A 25,437-nucleotide genomic window follows, 5' to 3' on the forward strand; every position below is an offset into this window, starting at 1 on the left:
TTATAATAACTGATGTCTTTTTGAAATCAACTTCCATCGAGAGATGACCTAGCTGTTTTATGAGGAGTTGTTGAAAAGAAAAAAAACAATTTTTCTTTGACATTACAAAGTGCTATTTTTGAGAATTTCAATTCGGATGAATGAAATGAAACACGACTTCATATCTTCCGCTTGTCCTTTGACACCGTAATACATACACCACATGAGGTCATGCTGTACTTTACCTAATGACTCAATTGTTCAGAATCGGATGTCATAGAATCGTCAACAGTAACAATTCAAACAAAGAAGTGAAAACAAACAAACAAACACCCCAACAGACAAACAAAATTGCAACAATATTGACAGATAGGTCAGTGTCGCACCCAGGATTTGGATTTGGGGGCTCACATTTCTTTTTGCAAGTTTTTTAGAAGTTTAATTTTTGTTCCCAATATGTTGCCCAAAATGTTTGGCCGCAGAAAATTATTATTATTATTATTATTTTTTTTTTGGAGGGCGGACTATTTTGACGCTGGAGGCGCCACTTACACCCCTATTATTAAAAAAAATGACAACTTTTTTTTTGGGGGGGGGGGGGCTCAATTTCCCCGAGTCCCCCCCCCCCTGGGTGCGCCACTGAGATAGGTAACAAACAAACAACCAAGCAGGGCTATAGCAAACGGACGGGAAGCCGGTAAAGAGGTCAGAGCTTGCTGGGAGTTGGGGCAAGTACCGGTACTACGGTTATTATATTAAAGCTGGAAGGATGCATTGGCAGCCATGGGTAGGCAAGCGGTGAGGAGCGCGACAGTACAGTGAGCAGGTGCCGTTTAGGGAGCAACTCTTGCGAGCTAAGTGATGAGATGTCTTAGCAATGACCGAAAAAGAAGACACATTCTGAATTTATGGCAACATCTGAAACCTTAATTGTTTGCCTGCCAGTCCTCCAGAGCAGGAATTAGTTTTTGTTTCTTGTGATGGTGGTGGGGGGGGGGGGGGGGGGGCTGGAATCCCTACCAGGATCACTGAAACCCAAAAGCTGTCAGGGTCGGTTTGAATTGATTATCAATACACTAAGTTTCGCTTTTGGATGGCGTAAAGATCAAAAATAGGTCTCTGGCCACTTTTACCATCACCACGCAAACAGGAAAGCTGTTACATCCCACCACTATCACGCGAATGCCACTGCGCGGTTGTTTGTGTTTACAGCACACTTTACGTCGAAACCCCCATAATTCTGGTCATGTCATCAAAAACTGATTTCAAAAATAATCTCCGAGTTCCTGTATTATTGTGCCGCGGTCAACCTCTGATTTGCAATTCTTGTGTATTCTGACTACGTAACCATTTTGATTGAGGTCACCCGTGTTGTGACCGGAACCTCAACTGACGATCATCCTGAAAATCCTGGCACGCGATTCTATACGGCGGGTGAACCGTTGAAATCATTGTGAGTAATTATCCGGTGGGATTAATTAGAAATCTATGTCAGAGTTGACATCGAACACAACACATTTTTGTAGCTGCGGGATAGCAGCTCAAAAATCATCATGTCTCGCCGTTAGGCCGTTAATTAGTAACAAACGAAGCCATTACTATTGCTCCTACATATTTTGACCGATTTCAACCAAACTTTGTCAGAAGTATCAGTAGCCCAGCCCCAACATGTCACATGACCAAACTGGGGTCAAAAGTCATCATGGGGTCACTGGGGTCAAAAAACTGATTTCATTTTTTTTTTACTCAAAACACTTAATTACGTTGCACGAATACGCGACTCATGCATGAACACGAATTCGTTGGCCCACACCACAGCCTCCGAGATATATTTCCGATCGAGCTTGTTTTATCAGATGCAGTGTCACTGTTTGTTGCAATATCGGAATTGCATATTAATTGGCCTTGGAGTATTTGAGAAACTTATTTTCCCAACCAATTTTTTTTTTTTCCGAAGTGATTTCATCGTACGGACTATCAAGTGTCGAGACCTTTTGAGATAATTTTTTTCATAACCGGATGACAACATTCTCAAAGTAGGATGTCGACATACCGAGATAACTTAAGATGTCAAGAAGTGATGACATAACACCTCACCCCTAAACTCCAGATTGTTAAAACTTGCTGAATTTGCATGTCCATCACATGAAATTTACATGATCACACACCAAGTTCAAATGAATGCTAAATGCATGTGATGTATAATGCATTCGGCGTTACACCTTGATTTCCCTACATTTTCAGAAAGAAAAATTATAATTTAAGCAAAGAGAATTATTCATGAATTATTCAACGTCAATATACAAAAGCTTGTTTCTGATAATGCCGATTAAACTTTATGACCGAACGGACATTTATGGTTACGTTTGTCTGGCGTCGCAGTTTGTATTTTACTGTCGCGTTGTTTGAAAGTACGTATGGCAATTCGTTTATTAGAGAATTTTAAACAGCAATGAATCAACTAGACTCGTGAGTTGCAGAGAAGACCGATAGCTCTGGATGAACCGAGAGTGCATGCATTGTGGCAGGTGTATGCACGAACAATTAATTACTTGACGTCACTTTGTAAACGCTCTCAGCTCCCAAGGAAACAGGTGCCTCATGACGCGAATCGGTCCGCGTCACAAAATATAGTTCCAAATTTCTCGGTATTATTCTGAAATATCCCGACCATTTGCGTGCCACGGGAACATGATTTAACCAATGCCATGTGACGAGTTAGGGAAAATCTATGAAAAGAATCACGAGAGAGTTTCTTTTAAAGAGCCTTGACAGTCGAATCACCAAGTACACACTTTTGTATTCATTCGCAGGCCGGAACTATTCAACATGGGCGCCGGTTGCTCTCACGGTGGTAAGAAATGGAGTTGTAAACAATGGCGATGTTTATGAATTTAAGACATTTTAACACACGTACTTTTGCCAGAACAATGTTTTCAATGTTGTGATGGGCTGGATGTATTCTTGAGTCGAAGGGTGCATTTTGTGAACCAATATTTCATTCCAAATTCATGTCATGCATGTAGGCCTAATGTCTGAATGCAATTGTGACTGGTTTACCGTAGTCAGGTAGTCACACTCACAGAACTTAATTGTACTAAAACCTATTGTACATGTACGTGTGCAGTGTATATTTGACTGTGAACCGGTCACCGATTGTTTTCGTTGTTGTACCGGCGCGGTATTGCACTTAACCGAACATGCGCAGTGAGTGTTTTTTTTGGGGGGGGGGGGGGGGCTCAAGACATTTTTTTACTGTGATTTCGTGTTTTAGCACGGTTAGGCATGCATTACTAGTTAGGAGATGGGAATCAGACCAATTTCGGAATTCCCTTAAAAAAAATCGTCCAGTCCAGAGCAAATCAGAAAAAAAGAAGATGAAATATTCTGCAATTTAAATGAAGGATTAGATTTAATTAAAAAAAAAACAACAATAAAGCAAGACAACTCTTTATTAGGCTAGTCTTACTTTTGGGGGAATGAAAATAAAAATTATAAATGACTGGCACCGCGTTGCGAACTCGGGTCACCTAGCCCCATAAATGTGGCCTATTTACTGGACTGCCTCCGTAAACATAGGCCACACATCCACATGTACAAAAATCGTGTCGACGGAGCCAAATTTTGATTTTCACATTTAGGCTTAGTTTGTAGGTTTTTTTGCTTTAGAAGCATACTCACCCTCTTTACAGGCTAATCAGAAAGTGCTGCCTTTTTCAGATGTCTAATTTTTGTGAAATTTCATGTTGAAATTTTGATACGCAAACGTGTAAAAATGAATCTGGAAATTTCACGAAAAATATACATCTGAAAAAGGCAGCACTTTCTGATTAGCCTATAAAGAGCGTGAGTATGCTTCTAAAGCAAAAAAAACCTACAAACTAAGCCTAAATGTGAAAATCAAAATTTGGCTCCGTCGACACGATTTTTGTACATGTGGATGTGTGGCCTATGTTTACGGAGGCAGTCCAGTAAATAGGCCACATTTATGGGGCTACGGGTCACCGTGCTCGTGAGTCCAACGCCTTATCCATCGAGCCAAACTTTCGCTCACGTTGGGGTGGTAATTAATTATGTTGTAGGCCTATAACGTACTTGTATAGGTGTGCCTCGCAGAGGAAGTGCCGGCACAAGAGCAAAAAAACATGCGGGACTGGTTCACAGTAATATAAATGGGGGGGGGGGTGTAAGTGAGGGGGGGGGGTTGGTAGTGAGGGGGGGGGGAGGGAGTACTTAAGGGTACAGAAAAAGTTTGAAAATTTGATGATGATGAAAAAGAGTTGATTTGCTTCACAAAAGAAGCCTTCCCCATGTCACTTTGGAACGTTTTCTTAAGGACCACAATAACGGTTTTCCAAAGGCCATTCAACATTGATTTTTAGGTTTTCATCACTCCAGATTAAAAAAAATTGGTAGGGAGGGGAATTTATATTTTACATTTTATAGATTCCTGCGGCAGCAACGCTGTTGTACAGTTCATTCACGGAAAGCGAAATCCGAAACCATGGCTTGAAAACCTTCACTCCACATGTAATCTGGGTGATTACGAAAGCCATGATGCATGGTTCGAACAAACAACGCAACAGTTGGCCTACCCTTACCAGCTAGATGTCAAACTTTGAACTTTAAAAACTTTACGACCACGAGTACTGTACAACACGCGCTCATGGTGCCTAGAGCGTTGTCGTATCAATATCACATTGCCTCGCTATGGCATGCATAACACCTCAGTATGTCGTGCACAATGTTTGCGTGCAAGTCAGTGCGACCGTGCCAGTGGTTTTGGTGAGAATCTTGTCTGGAAAATGCACTTTTTTTGAGGAAAAAACACACTTTCAGAATTAAAAAAATATACAATTTTAAAAAAATCGGAGGGGGAGTGAAAATCGAGGCAGGAGGACATGAAAACCTAAAAATCAATGTTGAATGCCTAAGTGGTGACTTGGCAAAATTTAAGTTGATTATTTAATTTTTTTTTTTTGGTTCAATAGACCTGACAGTTCAGGGCTTCGGTGACGTTCCCAGCTTTAAAATTGTCCTTGTCGGTAAGTGGATTATAATAAAAAGAGGTATCCAATAAAATTTGAGATAAAAGTTTAAGAAAAATTTGTTAAAGAATTGATTTTGTCAAACTCCTGAGTAAGGATCTCCAAATATGTTTCATGTGAGACTGCCATACATACAGTTGATTATTAATTTGTCATTTGGGTGTTGGGTGTTCGTTGTATCTGACTGTATAACCAGACATGCCTATTTGACAAAACAAACATTGGAAAAAGTGTTCTGTACAAAGTCTATGGAGAGTCTATGGAGAGTCAAGAAAATTTTCTAAGTATTTCCTAACAAAATTGGAAATGTTTCTCAAGTCCCAGATTCATGTCTTATCATCTTTTTTGGAATGACTGACCTTCATTGAGAAGATATATGAAGAAAAAAGTGGCGTCAGGTTGCAACATTTTTTCCGAAACATTGTTCTCTTGAATATATTAAACTGCAGTTGGGAACTTCTTTGTAATTTTTGTATTTAGGTGACCCGGAGGTTGGCAAGAGCAGTGTGTTTATGCGCTACTTCAAGAATCAGTTCGATTACAGTTACAGAACAACAACTTCAGTCAGTATAGGTGAGTGGCAAAACTGAATTAAGGCGTTAATTTCGCATGATTCATTACGTTCACATGATGGGCAAAGTCCCTGGACCTGACTTGTTATCAAGAGAGCCAAGCGAAAATGGTCTTATCCTGGAAGGGAGTTATCATTTTCAACCATGCATGTAGTAGCAGCCCTTTATGTTGGATATGTTATGTAGTGGCATATCCAGCCGGGGAAGGGGCAACTTGCCCCACCTGGCGACAGTTCGCCATTTTATTTTGTTACATCCCTGGATATGAAATTTTGGCACCTTACAGCCATTACTACTGGTAATAACCTCCCCCATGGTCTTTGGACGAATAGCACCACATACACGGTATTGTGTGATAGGGTTGCAGACCAGTAAATCTGTCCGAAATTGCCTACGCCGGCCAAATCACGATTTGCATGCCCTCAAAATCTTAAGTATTTGAGCATGCTGTGGGCCATGAACTAGATGGTTTGTAAAAAAATATGGGTCGAAGCCGTGCACAGGACTGTGAGCTTGTAGTTCCGTTCAATTTGGATGAAATTGGGGCCCTTAAAGTGCTCTATTTTACAATGGAGTGTAGGCATCGTTTTTCAAAATGGCGATGGGCTTCAGGACTATTTTAAGCTTAAGGGGTGATCATCTTCGGATGGAAATTGCTCCTAAAAGTCATCAGTTGACCCCCCCTGTAAATTGAAAAGAAAATGAAAGATGATGAAAGAAGCTTTAATTTGATGTGTGTCTCAAACACCTTGGAGAGTTGCGAGTATTTTTCCCGAATTTTTGAAGTGGGAGCATTTATCATTGGGGTCAATGGAAGTTTATTTACTGGTCTGCAACCATAGTGTCCCAAATGTGAACAGCGCCCCCAACAGTCAGATTGAGTCCAGCCCTCCTTTTTTAATTTTTTTTTTTGATTTTGGGGTGGCTGGGTGACCGGAAACACTCCCTGGCTACCTTTATATGCAAAAAATCATCGATTTTGTAACCCCCCCCCCCCCGACCCAAAGCCTGGATATGCTACTGATGTTATATCTTGAACTTGAATATGTCATCTGATTTGGCCTTGTTTGAATGCAGAGAATGTTGTGAAGAAATTGAATGTGCCAGAGCACATTGTTGTATCAGTGACCATCTGGGACTTACCAGGCAGTGAGGAGGTGGACCTCCGGAAGAGCTACTACCAAGATGTGGATGCTGCGATAGGTAGGTCTAGTCTAGCCAGTCAGCACTAGTCGGTCATCGGTCGGTCAAGTCAGTCAGAAGCACGTCAATCAGAAGTCATCCTCTCTCAAGTCAAGTATAGAGCTGTTCGTAGGAGATGCAATCCCATGTAACATGTGACCTGACTTTGGATTGACCTGATTGATTTGATTAATCTCTGTCTTGCCAGTAATGAAGGCATCTTTTGTCAATCTTCCAAGTCAGTTGAACGCCATTTCGGGCAATTGAAAATGCAGTGCGCCACCAAAAGTTTGCCACGGAGAGTCCATTTTTCAAGTTTACAGTCGACAAAACATGGCCCATTTGAACGAGTGTCAGTAGACAACCTGAGCTAATTTGTTATAGATTGGAGCATAGCGTTCTGCAGCCTTACAAAAAACACCATGTTGATAAAAAGAAAAGAAAAGGGCAAACATATACTGGAATCATACGCTTACGAAACTACTGGCCGGAAAAACTAACAATTTCAAATGTCCGGCGCTGTGAATTTGTTGACCATCTCTCACAATGCACTGGGAAAAATGAACTCTCCGTGGTAAACTCTTGGTGGGGCACTGCATTTAGAATCACCCAATTCGTAAGTCATCCAGTCTCTTAAGTCAAGTAACTAGCTGTTGAAATAATGAAGTTGGACAAGGACGTTACTCGGTTTGTCCCGTGTTACTTGTAAGCTGAAGTGTGATTTGTCTTGTGATTGGCTCAGTTATTATAAGATTTGAGGCTTTGCATGGTGGGGTATCGGTATCGTTTCGGTTTGCGGTAACACCATGTGGTAATAACTACTGCTTAGAAGATATTAGTTCTGAAAAGAACTTGTCCTGCTTATTATCAACTTTGCTAAGTAGTTTTTTGTTCTGATAAGAACAGTCCTGCTGTAAGTTCTAAACGAACTCAGTTATTGTTGTGTCTGTTTTGTGATCAAGTGTCTCGAATTTGAATTCTACTGAATGTAGCCCTTGCAAGCACTCGAGTATTGCAACATTGATTCTAGCTGTCTGATTGTTAGACAAAGCCCTCATGAATTGCTAAACTTAGGCAATAGACCGATTTCTTATGTCCAAGACACTTTGCGGCAAACAAGGCACCTCTCAAAGTGACATGCTGCATCTTTTAGACGCGTGTTATATGCAAATGCATGCATGTTGGATTTTTTTATTAAATATAAAGGTCCGTAGAATAGATCTGCATTACTTGAGATTCTTAACATGCTTTTGTTTCTCATTCATGTCCATGTTCAGTCGTTGTCAATGTTGCTGACAAGGAGAGCATAGAGCTGGCTGGGACATGGAGACAAGACATCCACAATCACGCGGTCGTCTCGACGAAAAGGGTGGAGAAGAATGGCAAGGTGTCAAAGGTCATTACGGAGTACGAGAAAGCTGACCCTGCACAGTTGCCGGTGTTGTTACTGGGAAATAAGTATGATATTGTAAGTGGTTATTTATATATTTTTTTGAAATTTGTGACCAAATCCAAAATAAGACTGAAGTCACTGGAGCAACTTTGGAATGACTAATAATACGCAAAAACGATTTCGTGTCAATTTGGGGCTCAAAAATTAACAAGTGTTTGAGTGACAATTGTGTCCCATTGTATAAGTACCAGGAGAGGATTTTTCTATTATTAGATTCATATACGCAGTTCATTTTATGCTGAAAATATAGTTTGAAAGGACGACACACTTCCTTTATACCTCAGTATTCAAAGTATTAATGGAATTTCACGCAACCTGAGCAAATTCGCCATTTATTGTATCTTCACTTATCTTAAACTGCTGCTAGTTCAGACAAAATGTTAGGCTTTCTTCCTTCTTAAAATGCTTTTTATTTTTTCATTTAATTTTGCAGATTGAAGAACGAGAGGCCTTGAAGGAAGCATCTGAAGAAGTTGAAGAAAATCAAGAAAAGCCAGAAAAGGCAGAAACCGACACAAAACAAACACAATTCATCCTCAGCGACCAAAAAGAGCCTTCGAAAAAGACACCCCAGAGAGAAAGCTCTGGGGAAGAAAAGAAAGATGCAGAGAAGGAGTACACCAGCGGAGCTGAGTCTCCCGTGATGCAGGGCAAGAAGGAGAGTGGGGAAGCAGGGGAGGGACAGGATGTGACTGTCTGGAAGTATGAGGATGAGCATGAGCCGGAAGTTGAGCTCCCGGAGGAAGTTGAGCTGCTTGAAGCAGCAGCGGAGCAGCATGGCTTTGTAGGGAGGTAAGAAAATATCACACAGAGGGTACAACAATGGTCGGACTGGGGTCATTTAATGACCATTCACCAATTATTTAGTCGAACTTTACTGCGACACCTCAAAAGTAATCGTGTTAGTTAGTTTTGTTCATTTCACTCACGGTCATGGAAGTTCAGTTAAATACAGAGAATGAAAATATAAGGACCTCAGGACACATGTTCAATATCGGAATTGCCTCGGCTCAGTTTAGGAGAAGCAAATGCAACATAAACGAAAATCAGATTTATCGGTTTGCAAGGCTATTTACAGCAAGGCTTTTTTTGTGAATGGATTGAGTGGAGTTGCCCTAACTTGGGTTGCTAAACTTAGCCACTTGACAGGTGTTACTCAAGCATTGGGCAATTAAGTACTCGGCTTGATAGTTCTTGAGGACAAGCCCAACTCACAGGTTTTACGTCACACGGCAAGACTTGAACCCACGTTTCGTAAGCCTCAACCATATGCATGCAAACTTGTTCCCCTATCTAATATCCCACACAACTTTTTCTGATATCTCTTCACGTCAAATCATTGAAGTTATTTCAGAAAATTAAACAGTCGGGTGTCGTTTTAATCTTTCTAATGCAGATTTTTCAATGTGTAATTTTATTTCCAGTGTTGCAGTCTCGGCCAAGAACTCAGACGGGGGCGTCCACACGGCCATCCAGGCCCTGATCCGCCATCTCCTAGAGCGCAAACTCAAAGACAAAGCCCTGCAAAAGATGGAGGCCATCGAGGTCAAACGGCACAAGAAGAAAAGGTCAAAGGTCAAGAAGACTAACCCTGATGACTTCCAGCCTCTGGATAAGACAGAAGTTGCGGAGGTGAGATTGTAGATTTGAACACTTCCCCATTCCTTTCATGACACTCTGCTCAGGAACTGGAGACATTCTCGATGTGCTGTCATCATGAAAAGGCTATCGTTGTTTTAGCTTCGCACATTAACAAATACTTTTTAATGGTGTTATCTGAATGCAGAGTGTGAGGCTTCACCTCACCTGCCATGCGGGGGAGGCGGCTTTGCCGCCTGTCGCCTGCTTTGTGGGCGAGTCTCCCAAAGCAGGTGAACACCCGCCTTAATGAAAGAGTCACCTGCTTAGCACCGCAATATTTGTATTTTACAAAAGGCAGTTCACTTCAAAAATACTTCACAGTAGGTTTTAATACGAAGTTGTTACCTTCACCGATAATATATGTGATGCCACCAAGCTACATGAGTCGTTTGTCGACCCTGGTCAAAAAAAAAATTATTACAGATTTCAAAAGAGCACAATCTCGGCATTACTGCTGTGAAAACCGCATGCTGATACCATCTTTAGTTAAAATATTATGGAAGTCGGAACACCAGGAGAGTGATGAAGTGATGTGATGAAGTGGCCCTATTTTGGCCTGTATCTCCACATAAAAATTCCCGCCAAACGACTCATTTAGCTTGATCGCATCACATATTAAGACTAGGCTTGGTAGTTGAGCTCGACCAGAAAGTCTCAGTCGCTCACATCAATCAATCAGAGGAGAGTAGGCTAGCCCTTTGGGTCAAGTGAAAGAAAATTCATCAACCCTTATGCGAATCAAGTTTCACTTTGTAAGTAACTCCGGATATATGGCAAATTTACTTAACACAGATGGACAAGTTGTTCATGCAAAGCAACTGGAGCCTGAGCAGGGTGCACGAGACGACCCTGGCGTATCGCCAAGCAGTGAAGCAGTTTAAGAAGGACTGTCTTCAGGCAGAGATTGTGGAAGGACCCAAGTGTTCCATAGAGGATTGTATCAGTGGATTGAAAGCGGCGATGGCGGAGCAGAGTCTGGAATTACTGGTGAGGATTGGAAATAAGCCACTTCGGTATTAGAAATGCGCATGTGTTTTATTTCGTGGGTCATTTGGGATAAAGATAAACGGCGATGTCCAAGACACCAAAGCCGTACTGTTTCTTGGTAAAATTTGTTTGGTGACACATTTAACAAATTTATGGTAAAGCATTTCACACTTTTATGTCGTCGGATGTCTTTAACCCAAATGACCTTTGACCTGAACTGCTTCACTGCGGGGGAACGAAATACCGAATAGGCATGAGTAGGGATGGTAAACGCTTTGCGAATTGTTAGCCAACGTACCATCTCAAAATATAAACTGGTTGAAATCAGCGTGAGTATCAACTTGAATGTCACAGAATGTGAATTCCATCCGATTTAAAGGTTTGTAGTAACCGTTAGAATCTGCTCCGAAACAGAGATTTCAGTAACCCCTTTTGCAGTAGCAACGATCCAGCACAGATGTACTCGGGTAAAATTTGACTTCATTTGGGACCCAGTTCTGCTTGCAGTGGACCCGTGTTGATTTCAACGTGGATAGCTGAGACGATAGTGTAAAAAAGGCCTTAAGATTCAAAATTGTAAAATTTGAGGAGAAAGTTTAACATCAGACTGAATTTTACTTTTCAGACTGAAGACAAGGCTGGTTTTCTGGAGTTCGTAGTGAAGGGAGAGATCATCTTCGAAGAGGAAAAATCAGAAGACATCAAGATGATTATGGACACCTTCCAATCCGAGGTAAGTTTTGCACTTGCAGCTTTCAAATTCGATTCCAAATTACCCTGACCACGAAATGAGGGTTTGGGGAGGATAAATTCTCTTACTGGATTTTAAAGATCACTCCCCAAAAAATGTTTTGATGCCAAAAACATAGTAGATAGACAAGTATGTTCTGACAATTTGAGTGAGAGGAAATGTAAACGTCCTCATGTATATCGACTCAATGACCCTACTCAAGGGATTACAGTTGGCTCTCGAGAATACGAGCACGATTGGTGACAGTGAGTGGAAAAAGAGTTTTCCGCATAAGACAAGGTTCCGGATAACACAAGGTACATGTAGTTTAGTTAAGTCCGGAGAACCTCGTATTAACAGGAGTCAACTGTCCATAAATATTGTGCAATTTTGAGTCTAAGCTTTGACTAATATCCATTGACAGTCCTCGTTAACCTTTCTGCCTATCCTTTTTCTAAAACGTAATTGTTCGTATAACTTCTAATTTTATAATTTTGTATGATCTATTTTTGATTTCTCCCTAGTTGGTGGTAGCATGCCAGGCTGTCCTGAAGGGCAACCCGACGGCCGATGCCGACCTGATCCGAATGGATGCCAAGATTAGCGACAGGTGCTCCCACCTGTGGGAGCTAGCAGAGAAAGCGGGGCCCCTGACGCCTCAAGAGAAGAAGAGAATACAAGACAGGGTGGACTACAATCGGGCACGGATCAGGCAGGCCCATATGCAGGCGAATCAAAGCCTGCAAGATGTGGACGGTTTATACAAGAAAATCAAAGCTGCTATGATGTGGTGAGAGTTCAAAGAGTGACGGCTGCTTGTGCAGGGAACTCAAAGAATGTGAGACTGTGATGGGCTTCACAAGAAATCAAAGTTGCTATTGACTCTGTGCGCCAACAAGAGAGGGCGCTTTTTAACCACTTTCTAGAACCCATGGACAGGACGCACGTGATGTATCCACTAGAACGCGTACCTATAGCACGGAGTACGCCCCACTTATGTTATTCTGAATGTACACAAGCTTTTAGCGTCTTTGCGTGAGCATCAGGCATCGCCAGCAATGCATTCTCTCCCAGTGGTCTTCCCCAACTCTCCCTTTCTTACCGTTGAGGGGGTGCTTGTTTACGGAGCCCATGCTGTGCCACTGTTGCAGTCAAGTCCATCACAAGTCATTTAGTCCAAAAAATCAAGTCACAATCTATTCAAATGAACTGTAACAAAGGCATTCCATTGTTATTGTTCATCCCCTGTGAGCGGACTTGTGATGGGCTCAACTGCAAATTGTGCTGTGGTGAGAGAAATTTGAAGAATGACTTTGTCAAATGTGCGGAAAGTACTGGAATACTGGAGCCTTTTTTTATAAAACGTGAATCTTGAATAAAATAACTTGGGACGGTTTCTACATCTCCCAATCCATTTCCCAGGTTTTTTGGAACCACACACACCATGGGTTAGAGATCTTAACTTTCTTAAGAACAATCAACTCTTGAATAATTTTGCAATTCATGTAGGTGGTTAACAATGCAGACCATTAACGTCAACGGAAGACTCATACAGCATCATTTCTGTCCTGTGCCTACCCATGCAGTGTGTGGCTTTAATCTTTCAGATCTTGTGCCTAATCCATGAGGTGCTCTCTATTGTTTGCTCTTGGAGTCCATAAGTAAAGGAACACATTAAACATGTATTTTGTTTGTGTAATCCAGGTAAAATGCTAACTCTTTGGAATCATTTATTTTCCGTCCAATTTACAAAAGTACAGTTTATATATTACAAGTTCTGATATAGTTTGTACATGTATATATTTGCAGAATAGTAATTGTATAGAGAAATGGCAAATACACTGTATCTAAGATAGCAGAGAATTATTTTCGTTATTTCTTTTAGATCATTGTATTTTTTTAAACGCAATGTTAACTACAAAAAAGCCGTCCAGTTTTGATAAATTTAGTTTTTTTAAGAACAAATTTTAGTATCATGATGAAAATACTTCCATTCCAATAGATATGCAATGATGAAATTGCAATTGACATTAATAAATAAATGAATAAATGATCTACAGCTAAACACTTCATAATTTAAGCTCTGTATTTCCCGTTTGTCTCATCCTAAAAGTCGCTGCATCGCACAACGACAGTTAACCAATAAACAAGGGGGAGAATAACCCGACAACCACCCCCCCCCCCCAAAAAAAAGGGTCATCAGTTACATTTTCTGCCGCAACCCCCAAGCACACAAGAGTGTAAACACATTCAATCGTGGACCTTCTATTGTCTTTCTTTTGTTTTTACATGTACATTTTTGTAATTTAACTTTTTAGGACGAGCTCCAATTGTTTTGTACACGATCGTCAATCGTGGACCTTCGGTCAATCGTGGACCCTAATGTCCTCGTTTGTTCGAATGTTTAAACAAGTACATGTACATGTACATGTACACCTGTTTTCGTGGCAAATAGAGGTTGGCGGGTATCCAGGAATTTATAAAATCTCCTTATCCTTATCTCGTTCCCAGACCCATTGGTGCTTGAGTCTAGAGTGCTGAATAGTATCACAACCGGTGAAAACGCACGTGCTAATGAAAATATGCTATCACCGGCTACCGTAATCCCGCCCACACCTATATGGACCTTTAGCATTCAGAGCCATTTTGAGGAATCTGTATTTATGTTTGATCATGTTTTGCTCATATTGGAAGAGAAGTCTTATATAACGCTGTGAGAGAAATGGTCGATGTGGGGCTAACCCACGACCTTCGGGCTTCGATCCCGACGCTCCACCGACTGAGATAACCGACCCTTGTGTCCGTTGCGCGTCGGTATACTGTAGATGGCGATCGATTTCGATGAAAATACTGTAGAGCGAAGACTGAGTGATGTAGGCCTGCATAATATGGAAGGGGGGGGGGGGGAGGTGGCGTAATGATGGGACCATTTTTGTGTACGGATCACATTATTTAGTAACGTAAACACAAAAGTTGTGGCTATTTACAGAAACAAGCTTGTAATTCAATTCCTTGGCGAATTCGCATCACTGACTGTCTTGTTTGTCTGGAGAAATGCCCAAAATAAGCAAACTAATTAACAAACTAATTAGTTAAATATAGGCACACATGTACATGTACATGTACATGTACATGTAAACGGAATTAAAGGGCATTGTTAATAAGTATGAATAATACATGTACATGTACATTGTACTTTAAGTTAATAAACAAGAATTTATATTAGCTCATGCCCGTGGGGATGGGGCGAAGTGGTTAGGGGCGAAGTGACATGGGGTGACGTGGAAATGGGGCGAAGCGTCCGACACCCCCCATTAGGCCAAAAAAAAGTCGGTCTCTGGTCAGACCGAAGTTCCGGAATTGATGCGGCGACGCATGGTGGTTTTTTTTCAAGCTTGTATTGTACAGACAAGGTGGGTACTGTTTTGCTCTTTTGTGTCCTCATTATACATTGGTGTCCTCCATAATTTGCCTTGGTGCCCTTTATCATTTGCCTTGGTGCAATTTCCCCATTCCATGGTGCTCCTTGGTACAAAAATGTGAGGAGGCGCGGCAATAGAGGACGCTGTTGCAGCTTCCGTGTTAATTTGGATAAAAAAACAGGTTGACGCGCATGATTAAAATCGACGCGCGCGCTGACCAGAGACCGATTTTGTTTGTTTTGGCCTTACCGACGTCATAAACAAAATAGAAGTTGTACTTCAGGGTATATACTGCTACAATATTGAAAATAAACATGTTTAGCATGGATTGATAAGCTACTTTTTGGTAACCAAAACTAACTTGTACTGATTCTTTCTTCTCAAGTTATGTCTCAGTGCCTCTGAATTGTGTTCTCAGGTTTACAACCGTCGCCGGCAAAGTAGTTTTCGAGCAGTTTTTCTAAACTCCTGAGCCATGAAAAAATAGATAATAACGTCCCACCAACTGTTGCAGAGGCACACCCAACTCGTGATAAACTCGACCAATGGATGAGAGACCTCTTTGGTGACGTAGTTCAGGGTGGATACGACGCTGTAAGGGGTCCAGGCGATACAAAATGTGACAGTGATGAGCAAGCACATTCTCAGTGCGCGACTGTTCGGCACGGTTCCACCACTGAAGGCGCTCGCGTTATTCCGTAATTTGGCGAGGCGTTTTGCATGTTTGCGAGCCACCAGATAAAGTTTGGTGTAGCAGCCAATCAAAACGACCACTGGTAGGAACAGTAGGCAGCCATTGCTGACGATTAGTCGAAAAAGGTTCGCTGGGGAGACGCAGGACCATATGACGTTACACAAGACGGCATCGTTACTGTAAGCAACGTCGCCACTGTTAGCGTATATTGCGGTACTCGCAGACAAAGCGAATAAGACGGCCATCCCGATGATGACTAGCGCGCGTTTTGTGGAGATCAGTATGGGATGACGAAGAGGGTACAGCACAGCTAGAAGACGATCTACCGTGATGAGGATCGCAGCATTGACGCAACATACATTGATGGACATCATGACTATACCGGTTGCTTCACAGAGAAAGTGTCCGTAGGGCCAGTAGTTCAGAGCAGCCGGAGGGACGTACAGAACGGAGATGCCACCGTAAGCCAGGTCCCAGACAATGACGTTACAGAGGAAGGCTTTGGAGCTTGGTGGAAAACGGGGCGAGTCAACAAATCGTATGACCGTCAGGCTGAAAATATTGCCGATGATGACCATGAGACAGTTGACTACGATAAAAGACGTCCGTAGAGCTGTCTGGAAAGAGTTGTAGGTGTTCTCTGAGTCTAAGTAATCGTCCGACGATGGAGTCGCATCGGTGATACATCCCGAGCCATTTCGAAGCACGAGCTCCGTTGAGTTAAGTGCAGAAGCCATGACCTTGCAAGAGTATCTCCAATTCAAGACAGTGCTGTATATGGAGTTTAGTTGTCTGTGGTCGACTCTCACAAATCAGGCTGCGTCAATGCTCGGTATATACACTTGGAATCAAGACAGACCAGTGTTGTATGGGATTTGGTATCTGGTCGACTCTCTAAGTCGGGCTGCGTCAATGCTCGGTACACTTGGAATCAAGACAGACCAGTGTTGTATGGGGAGTCGACTCTCACAATTCGGGCTGCGTCAATGTTCTGTACACTTGGAATTCGAGACAAAGCAGTGCTGCATGGAGTTAAGTACTCTGTATTCGGCTCCAAGTTGCGCTGTGTCAGTTCGCTGAGATACGCGCTCTCCTAGGCTTTAGTCACATAGCTTATCCGCTTGAGTCTTGTGTATATATACATGTATTGGCGTCGACTGAATGCCGTTGCCTCGCACTGACCATGCCTGTATACGCAAAGTCCCTGTAATATTGAACGCTCAGCGAGGAAGAAGAGATGTCATTTATCATTAGGATTGATGTCCCTGACAAACTGCAGCCACTACCCATCCATTAACGTAAGAAACTGGGTAATAAGGGAATGACAAATGTCGCTAATTTACAAGGCCACTCGAGTAGTTCGACCGTTTCAACAAGTGGCGTCCACAGCAAACAACCTCATCACTCATAGACAATAACGGAGGCGATGCAGCAGGAGCGTGGACGTTTAGAGTCGTTGTCAGACGATGCTTCATGGGACTGAATCAGACTTAGCAAGATTTATGTTAGCAGTGTAGAATCTTGCCTATTCTCTGTTGCAAAATTCCAACTGCGCCAATGCAGACCGATCTTATAACTATTCTCTTCATCATTGTCTTCGGGGAAAATCGTCTCATTCAATCTTGAAATTTCCGGCTGTATGTTTTCTTAGGCGCGAGAATTGGTTTGAGTTTCTTTAACGTGCTGCAATTCGACCTCCGAAGAGCGTCCAGAAGATGTTTGTCTGTACCAAATGTGGAATGCAGTTTCGTCCGTCTGTGTAGTTTCTTAAACATGCGAAGGCATCACTGATGAGGTGTGGATGATTGCCTTATCGAAGACTTAATTTGAATATTGAGGATATTATATTGTGAGGATATTTACTTGCTGTTTCTATATCAGATATTTCACTCTGTTACATTCAGTGCAGTTTATTTGAAATGTCAACTAATGGTAATCAGCATCATCAACATCAATAAGTATTCGCTCGTGTTCCCGTTCTAATTAACCATCCGATCCATGGATTTGATTGGATGACATTGGACCCGCATAATTGTAGATGCCATCTTCCAATCTATCATCATTACTGTGTTTCCCTTATTGATGAACTACGGTCCTTTTAAATTAACAGATTAGAAGTCTGTAGACTGTATGCATTATTTGTATAAGCTTCGTGCTAATGCACGTTATTTCTTTCGCCCAAGTATATGCACCTCGACTACGGGTACTGCTCGGCCCCTTCTACACAGTTTGGTGATGGACGCAAAAAATACCAACATTTTGATTATGATGAAACAAAGATTTTGTGTGCTTTTATTTACGTATTTGTCTATGTTCAATTGCATAATGTACACCCATGTCAAACCCATACTCGTACTATACCCTTTCAAGCGTTGTTATCGCCAGACTTGGTCCTTTTCGAGCAGCCAAACCTCTTGTAGAGAGTAAGAAAGATGAAATCTAGCCATTCCACTAGAGTGATCAGGCTCATACCGCATAGTAGACCCATGTAGCCGCCGATGTCACCTGTCAATTAAAATAGTAGGGGACTGATGATTAGTCAGCAGCTTAACTGTTACCCTTAATTCGGCGGGAAACTTTGACAGCATCACCAAAGCGTTGAATGGTGGAGCAAGGGGCCAATCCAACATTAACCAAAACACCTTTCCTCTAGCTTTGTTAGAGTACCGAGTACCGGAGGCGTTTATGTGCTACCAAAAACAGACTGACCACATCCCGCTTTAGAAGGCATTGCATGTTTTATGGATGGACTTACCTTCGAAGTGTTCCAGCGTGTAAGCTTCCTGCTGCTGGATTTCCATATACATTATTTCCTCCATGAAAACGTACACATCCATAAAGTTGTCCCTTTCGAGAGAAAAAAGAAACCCCAAGATTGGATGTTACATTTTAAAGTGTAGAGCTTCTTTGATTTTACAGCCAACCAGTTCTTAACTGGGCTAATCAACAACAAACAAATCATATCCAAAATGGAGATTGAGAGAGGCAGGTTCTGGTACTTGCCTCGCCTTGCAACTCAGAAACCCGGGATCGAATCCAGACCAGGCTGGCATATGGATTGAGTTTCCACTCCCCTGTCCGCCTGATTTGGAGGATTTCCCTGAACTATCTTTTCAGGGTTTTTCCTTTCATCTCAAAGGTAAACATTGTTGTTGGACCAGCCCAACACACTTCTACCTCTTTGACCATGCAACTTGGGTCAGCTATTTGACTTGTCTTACAAGTCTTGTTTTCGTTTTCGTCTTCGTTTCTGTTTCATCAGGCTTCCGACCAACAGCCTCTGTGTACTTTTTCTCTTTGTGTCATCACCCGAACCAACTAAACTAAATCAGCTGCTAACCATGCAACTAATTCACCAACCACAATCATAACATCCAATCCGATACGAGTCGTTTTACCTGATAAACTCTGGGGGTAAGCCGTACTTCTCTCGTAAATCTCTGTCGATATGTTTAGTCGGCCAGAATGACTGCGACATCGTGCTTTCGTACGTCAAGCTCTCACAAGGCATCTGACAGCTGCACTTATCGCTGTCCCATACAAACTCATCTTAAAAATCAACAAATTACAGGAATGTTTATAAGTGTCAGGTGGCCCAAACATTCAAATACATTATGCATAATTGGTAACACAGACTTCGGGTGTTTAAATATTAGTTAGCTGATATTGATGTTAAAATTAAAGTACACATACAGTCGTCAAAATATTGACTAATGTTGTGTGTTCCCTCGTCTGCATTTCCTAGGTGTTTGGTCCTGATACCGGTCAGGTTAATACAATCTTTTTAAAATTGTGGGAAATGGATTCTGTTAAAATTATGAACGACGACCAATTATTTACCTTCGTAATGGTAAACACACGTCACTTGCTTTGCAACAGAGCATATCGGTGCTTTGACTGTAGGGCAAAATATGAACAGAGATTTAATGATTAACATTTTCATATGCATGACAGGGGATTTTGTTTCAGAAGCCTATAGTATCGAGGGATGAACAAAAAGAAATGAATACTTTTGTCAATTCATTTGTACATAGCTTAATGTCTTGTGACTTGAGACCAGACGACTTGTGATGGACTCGACCTTACCTATGATATAAATATTTGTTGACCAATTAATTTGCAGCATCCAAGACAAGACACGACAATATATCATCCTACCTGGCCACCTGTAGTCACGACATCCACAGTGGTCGACAACGAATCGAACCATACACTCAAAATGACAGGCCGGTACGGAATATTTGTAGGGGAACTCTCTCAGTTGGCTGGATGTCGTACAATTAGACTTGAACGGTGCTTTTAGGCTCCTCACCTTAGTATTAAAAACAATCAAGAAATCAACTAGTAAAAGAAAAAGCGATATAGGAATGGATTTGAACATGCGAATTCCGATACATCGTATCTGAGGTGGATCCGGACAGTGTTCTGGGTCGCTGATTTGAATCCCTCTTTGATGACTGTTTGCTTAACCTCTTGAATGAAGACTTGCGGAAAATCCTTTTTAGTTTGTTCTGTATATCGTCAAGACTTACCAACTGCTTTCGCACAGCAATAGAGATTTCGTAGCCTGGAGTCAGAGACAACGCAAACTCCTTGACGATGGGGAACTCGCCCTGTGGATGCAGCATGACCTGTGATATAGCCAACGAAGTCGGTCAGAAATCGATCAGACTAATCATTTTAACCAATTATTTGGTTACCAGAAGGCCGATATAATTGATGCAGTCGAGGTAAGCCTACGGGTACATCGACTATAGCACTAAATGATCGTCATTTTTTTATGTAATCCATAAATCGAGTATTCGCGTTTACCTTTGTTTAATACGATATACACAATCTACTTTGATATCTGGCACAAAGTAAATTACGTGATCAGAAGCTCAAGCTACTTGTTGAACAAGTTTATTGATGAAGATGAAGGTGGGGGAATATTATCATCAAATTATAAAGCATATTCATTCCATATCTTTAGGCTTGCGAGCTACAGTGCCTGTGGCGCCTTTGAGGAATCCTTGGTTTCATTACCGGAACATTTAATAACTTAATGACAAGGTGAGAATGCCAGACATCGTTTGCGCAGTTAATGGCCAAGATCACGAGAACCAAGTTCAACATTAAATGCGTCAAGTGAAGGGAACAAGTTGGTTTGGTATAGCGGAAGTCCTTACTTTAATGCCAGATGATGTGCTCTCTCCATAGGTGTACAGATCCTGCTCGATGTTCAATCTCATGTAGAGCCCGTTACTACTTCCGGGGTTTGAGACTTGCAGCACATCTCTCTCGTCCGGAGGGTCGTTGAAGGTGTAGCACACACCGTGGTCGGTCAGACGCTGCGTGAAGTCTGCCGGGGAGCACGTCTTATGCCTCCACTTGCATCCAGACAACATGTCCTCAATCTGATGCGAGGCACTGAAGATGGTCTCCGTCGAGTCACTCCCGTTGGGGTAATGGTACAAGGCGTCCACGGGACCGAAATCAACCCCAGTGCCTTCTTGGTGATAATCCGTTACCGGATCGTAGATCTCGGCCAGAGTCTCGAGGACAGACTCATTCAGGGCATTGCTCCGTAGGAGATTGATGTTGCAGATGGTGACGGCTGGAAAGACGATCCTAGGCACGTAGTTGCGTGAAATGGAGCTGAACTCAGGATGCTGCATCATTAAGAGCGTTGCTTTTACGATGTTCACCCCCAGCCAGGTTGCCATTCCTAGGACCACGAGGAGCCACACCAATCTGGAGAAACACAAGGAATCCATCATAAATCCGAAGTTACTAAACGCTAAAGTACATTTTTCCAAATATAACTATTCATTTACGCAAGCATACCTTTTCGCGCAGAGTTCTTGCATAGGGCATACAATTTCGTGAATGTGCAATCAAAAGTACGTTTTTCTCATTCAAAATAGCAGATTGCATCATATAACATTAAACTAAAAGTGAAATAGAATGACCAGTGTTTGAAATCGCCCTCTACAAGCAAAAAGGAAGTCTTAGGAACGAATCTGAAGGAGCATATAAGCTGCTCAATCATTTAATTGATTGAACTGAAATGGAATCGAATGCTCTGGTAGCAAAAATGAAACGCGTGTTCAGAGCGATTCTCAAATTCAGACGAAAACGAATGACCGATTCTCAGAAGTGAATGAACATTTCAGGAAATTGGCCGGGAAAACCTATATTAAATAAAAAAAAAATCCAAAACATAATCAGAAAACTGATTGTCTAGTTCTTGAGAAACGACTGGAAATCTAGTTTACAGATGGAGAACTAGCGCCAATCGTGTTCTTGACTACACATTTTCCATAAACCAATTTTCAGGCAAGTCTTACTGTCTGGCCCAGTAATGACTAAAGTCACGTTTTACTGTTTTAGTCAGATCTGAAAACGTTTTTGCTAGGACCAGCTCAGTCACTGGTTGATGTCTAAGCCGCTGAGTACAAGTATAATGATGTCTCTAACTAAGTGCTGATAAAGTAGACATGATTACTATTTTGAGTGGCATACAAACCTTCGTAAACGAGAGTATTTATTATTGATGACATAGCGGAGCCCGTGGTAAGTGGTGGCATTCCCAAACTCCGTAAATTTCACCGCAAATGATTCTCTTTCTTTTGGCGTCGGCCTCGTCATCTTGTCCTCAACATTAATACCAGCCGGTGACATTGCCGAGCCCACGGAGGAGCTGTGCAGGGAATCAGACGTGTTCGGACGGTCAACACCAGCTTGTGCGTGCTGGTACTTGATCAGGATCACTGGCGATGTGTCTTTAGTCAACAAAGCTTTCATAATAAAATTGATGTCAGCGGTATCATAATGTCAAAACAAACAATACTTCCCGTTCAGTCGGTTGATATTTTCTTGTCAGGTTCGCTATCCAAAATTAAACGGATCGTTTATTTCACTGTGCTAATGGCAAACTCATAGTGCAGCATCCACCCTTTATGTCAATCACTCTTCATACCGGCACACAATTAGCCTTCACCGTCTGGAATCTTTTTAAAGCTGTGTACGTGGAGGCTGTGTTAGGGTTGGGCAAGAGATTTGTGCTGGGTGTGCTTACGTGACGTGGCCGTTTATTTATATAACATCTTCAGAATGCAATGAGACATGACCTAATACGGATTGGTGTTTCGTGGGAATTTGTCTGTTATACGTCTGTTCCTTTTTTTTTACAGTAAGTTCACGTAATATTACGTAAGCACACCCAGCACAAAATATCAAATCCAGGCTTTATACTTTTGCATTTAATGTTGAGTCAGAGCAGGGCTACAATATCAACATGTGCATAGTTAATGTAGACCTACCTAAAACATTACATGTATGATGAAATCATCCTCAATCGTAAATTATGAACTTATCGAAGGAAGACAACACACAGAAAGCTTCTTCATTAGCAGGCATCACTGATCGTGAGATGAATTACTTACACGCACGAAAAAAAGGGCCGTAAATATATACCGTGCAATATTTTGGAATAGGGTGTCCCTTGAAAAACATATATGTTTGTTAACAAAAAAAAATCCCCACAAGAAAAGTACAAGTTCTTTCGCCTCTGTTTAAGTGATTTTGTGGAGATGTATACCAAGCTGAGCTTAATTTGCCCTTACTTTAACGTATTTTGTTTACAAACACTTTGTTGGCCGAGAGCTTGTTAGAACAAACAAAAAACACCTGAGGATCTTTTGCCCTATACAACGATATGGACGGAACAATGCACGACGGTGAATTGAAACCTGCCCTTGGTGCACGTGTGTGGCCATCCAATTCAGAAATAAAAATCCCCAGCGGTTATCTCATTTATCTTTACAAAATTATACATGTTCATTTTCGTACAACCATAATTTATGGATCGATATGGGCAATTTCACGGGAATATGTTGATCACTCTAGCACTGCATACTCTTGTGACACCTAAATTATATGTGACAGAATTGCGGCAGCCAGTGTTAAAACATGCCGGTATAATAGTACCAGCATAAAACTGAAGTGTCTGGAGAACACTTGATAGCATACGCAAAATAAAGGAACCAACCGAATCCAATTGTATATTAAACTTTACAGCCGATAACCTGAATGCAGTGGGGGATGTTCGAGGAGGGGGGGGCCTTGAAGTCTAAAACCCATTTCCTTAGGCCGCTGAAATAGGAAAATCACGCAGAAAATAAGGACTCGTCATGCCTGTGCCCCTTGACAGCTACCCCCCTCTTTGATACAACGCTGGATTCGCCCCTTGAGTGATGAGTATACACACATACAAAGATAATCATGAGAGTGTTACGTGTGGGGAGAGAATTTAAACGCGTCGTGTACAATAGCACATTGTGTGACCTCGGAACCGGGAAAACACTTTCTAATGTAACCCAGAAAACATATATAAAAGTGACCGAGAAACTGGAGTGTGTCAAAAGTGATCCTTGTTGATACGGGCACTAAATGGGTATAATAATGCACCATGCATTGCACATATAATAGCTATTATAATCACACAGTGTCAAGCTCACGTTTTGGGACCATCGTCCGGCGCCACGGGAGAATTATAGGTTTTCCATCCTCCTGCGCATAATTATTCTTTACTGTTAAAATGGAACACTCCAATTATGGGTTTTAGTGTCTTCCATATTCTCGCAAATGGCCCATCAGGAAGACAAGATTTGCTAAAAAGTTGTACCCTAGAGAGCAAGGTCGATTAGGAACACATTTTGAATGTCTCCCTAATGCTTCAAGTCCTATTTCTGGGCACAATTTACCGTCACAAATAGCCTAAATCTACTCCTCATGATACAAAACCCAAATTTACAGAGTTTTTTGAGGGCAAGTTCAGATTAGGTTTCGGTTAAATGTAATTAAGGTGCATATTTTTTTTGTATGTGTGCACAAATCTTTGGAAATGACTTTTAAAGGTACCATTACCCGTAATGTATTCTCATAATAAATGAGAACATACTTGGGCACTAAATTAAAACTTGTGACCCTTGGAGAGAAGGGACGGACCGTTCTATTTTCACAGTAAGTTCACGTATATGCACACCCATAGCACAATATAACCATGCCTTTACCACTATACAGACTTTACCACTCAGAGCAGGGCTTTAATGATCACATTTGCATAATAAATGCAGGCCTACCTGAAACACTGAGCGTATCATCAAATAATCCTTAATCATAAATTATGAACTTATCGATGGAAGACGACACATCAGAGAAAGCCTCTTTATTGGTACGCTTCGCTGTCCCTGAGCGTGTGATAAATTACTTACACGCGCGAAAAAAAGGTGATTCACTGTGCCGACAAAAAAAAACACACGCTACATACAAAATTCATGTCAAGCAACCCGATTATGAATTTCAATGTTCAGGTTTTTTTTTTTATACTTAATCATATTGTGTTTTAAATACAAATGTATTATATTTTTAAAGATCATATTATGTTCACATGTACAATTCAGGTGTTTTTTTTAACTGCGAGACATGTTTTGTTTCAATCACTAAATTGAATTGAATTATCTTACTAGTAGATTAATCTTACATAACGAGTACATAATTATTTGAAAAAAAACATTGATATATTTACGGTACGCAGCCAACGGCTCCCTGCCCCGTCCCCAGCCCCTTCCCATCCACGCTTTTCTTCATGTGTTTTTAGGAGGTGCATCTTGTCTTGTCCCCTATTTTGTTTCTGCTCTCAACTGTTTATTATTGTAATCACTTCAATGACAGAAACGTTCACCC

General features: G+C 41.6%; 3 protein-coding genes across 3 annotated transcripts; 1 reads left to right on the plus strand and 2 right to left on the minus strand.

Annotated features, from left to right (window-relative positions):
- Positions 1-2,752: 2,752 nt before the first annotated feature.
- Positions 2,753-13,672, plus strand: LOC119745699. The gene is made up of 10 exons (XM_038222238.1): positions 2,753-2,833; positions 4,971-5,024; positions 5,508-5,600; positions 6,677-6,802; positions 8,059-8,249; positions 8,668-9,026; positions 9,659-9,866; positions 10,668-10,862; positions 11,488-11,595; positions 12,117-13,672. Exons 1-10 carry the CDS (start codon positions 2,809-2,811, stop codon positions 12,384-12,386), a joined length of 1,629 nt encoding a protein of 542 aa, XP_038078166.1. The 5' UTR covers positions 2,753-2,808; the 3' UTR covers positions 12,387-13,672.
- Positions 13,673-15,166: 1,494 nt separating this feature from the next.
- Positions 15,167-16,467, minus strand: LOC119746098 (beta-3 adrenergic receptor-like). The gene has a single exon (XM_038222891.1). It carries the CDS (start codon positions 16,443-16,445, stop codon positions 15,435-15,437), a length of 1,011 nt encoding a protein of 336 aa, XP_038078819.1. The 5' UTR covers positions 16,446-16,467; the 3' UTR covers positions 15,167-15,434.
- Positions 16,468-16,501: 34 nt separating this feature from the next.
- Positions 16,502-22,772, minus strand: LOC119746097 (acid-sensing ion channel 1A-like). The gene is made up of 8 exons (XM_038222890.1): positions 22,217-22,772; positions 20,877-21,441; positions 20,241-20,339; positions 19,867-20,020; positions 19,549-19,605; positions 19,107-19,257; positions 18,464-18,555; positions 16,502-18,213 (listed from the first exon to the last, which is right to left on the minus strand). The coding sequence occupies exons 1-8, from the start codon at positions 22,492-22,494 to the stop codon at positions 18,074-18,076; spliced, it is 1,536 nt and encodes a 511-aa protein (XP_038078818.1). The 5' UTR covers positions 22,495-22,772; the 3' UTR covers positions 16,502-18,073.
- Between the last annotated feature and the right edge of the window lie 2,665 nt (positions 22,773-25,437).

This window comes from Patiria miniata, unplaced genomic scaffold (genome assembly GCF_015706575.1).
Source record: "Patiria miniata isolate m_02_andy unplaced genomic scaffold, ASM1570657v1 HiC_scaffold_7, whole genome shotgun sequence".
NCBI classification, from domain to species: Eukaryota; Metazoa; Echinodermata; class Asteroidea; order Valvatida; family Asterinidae; genus Patiria; species Patiria miniata.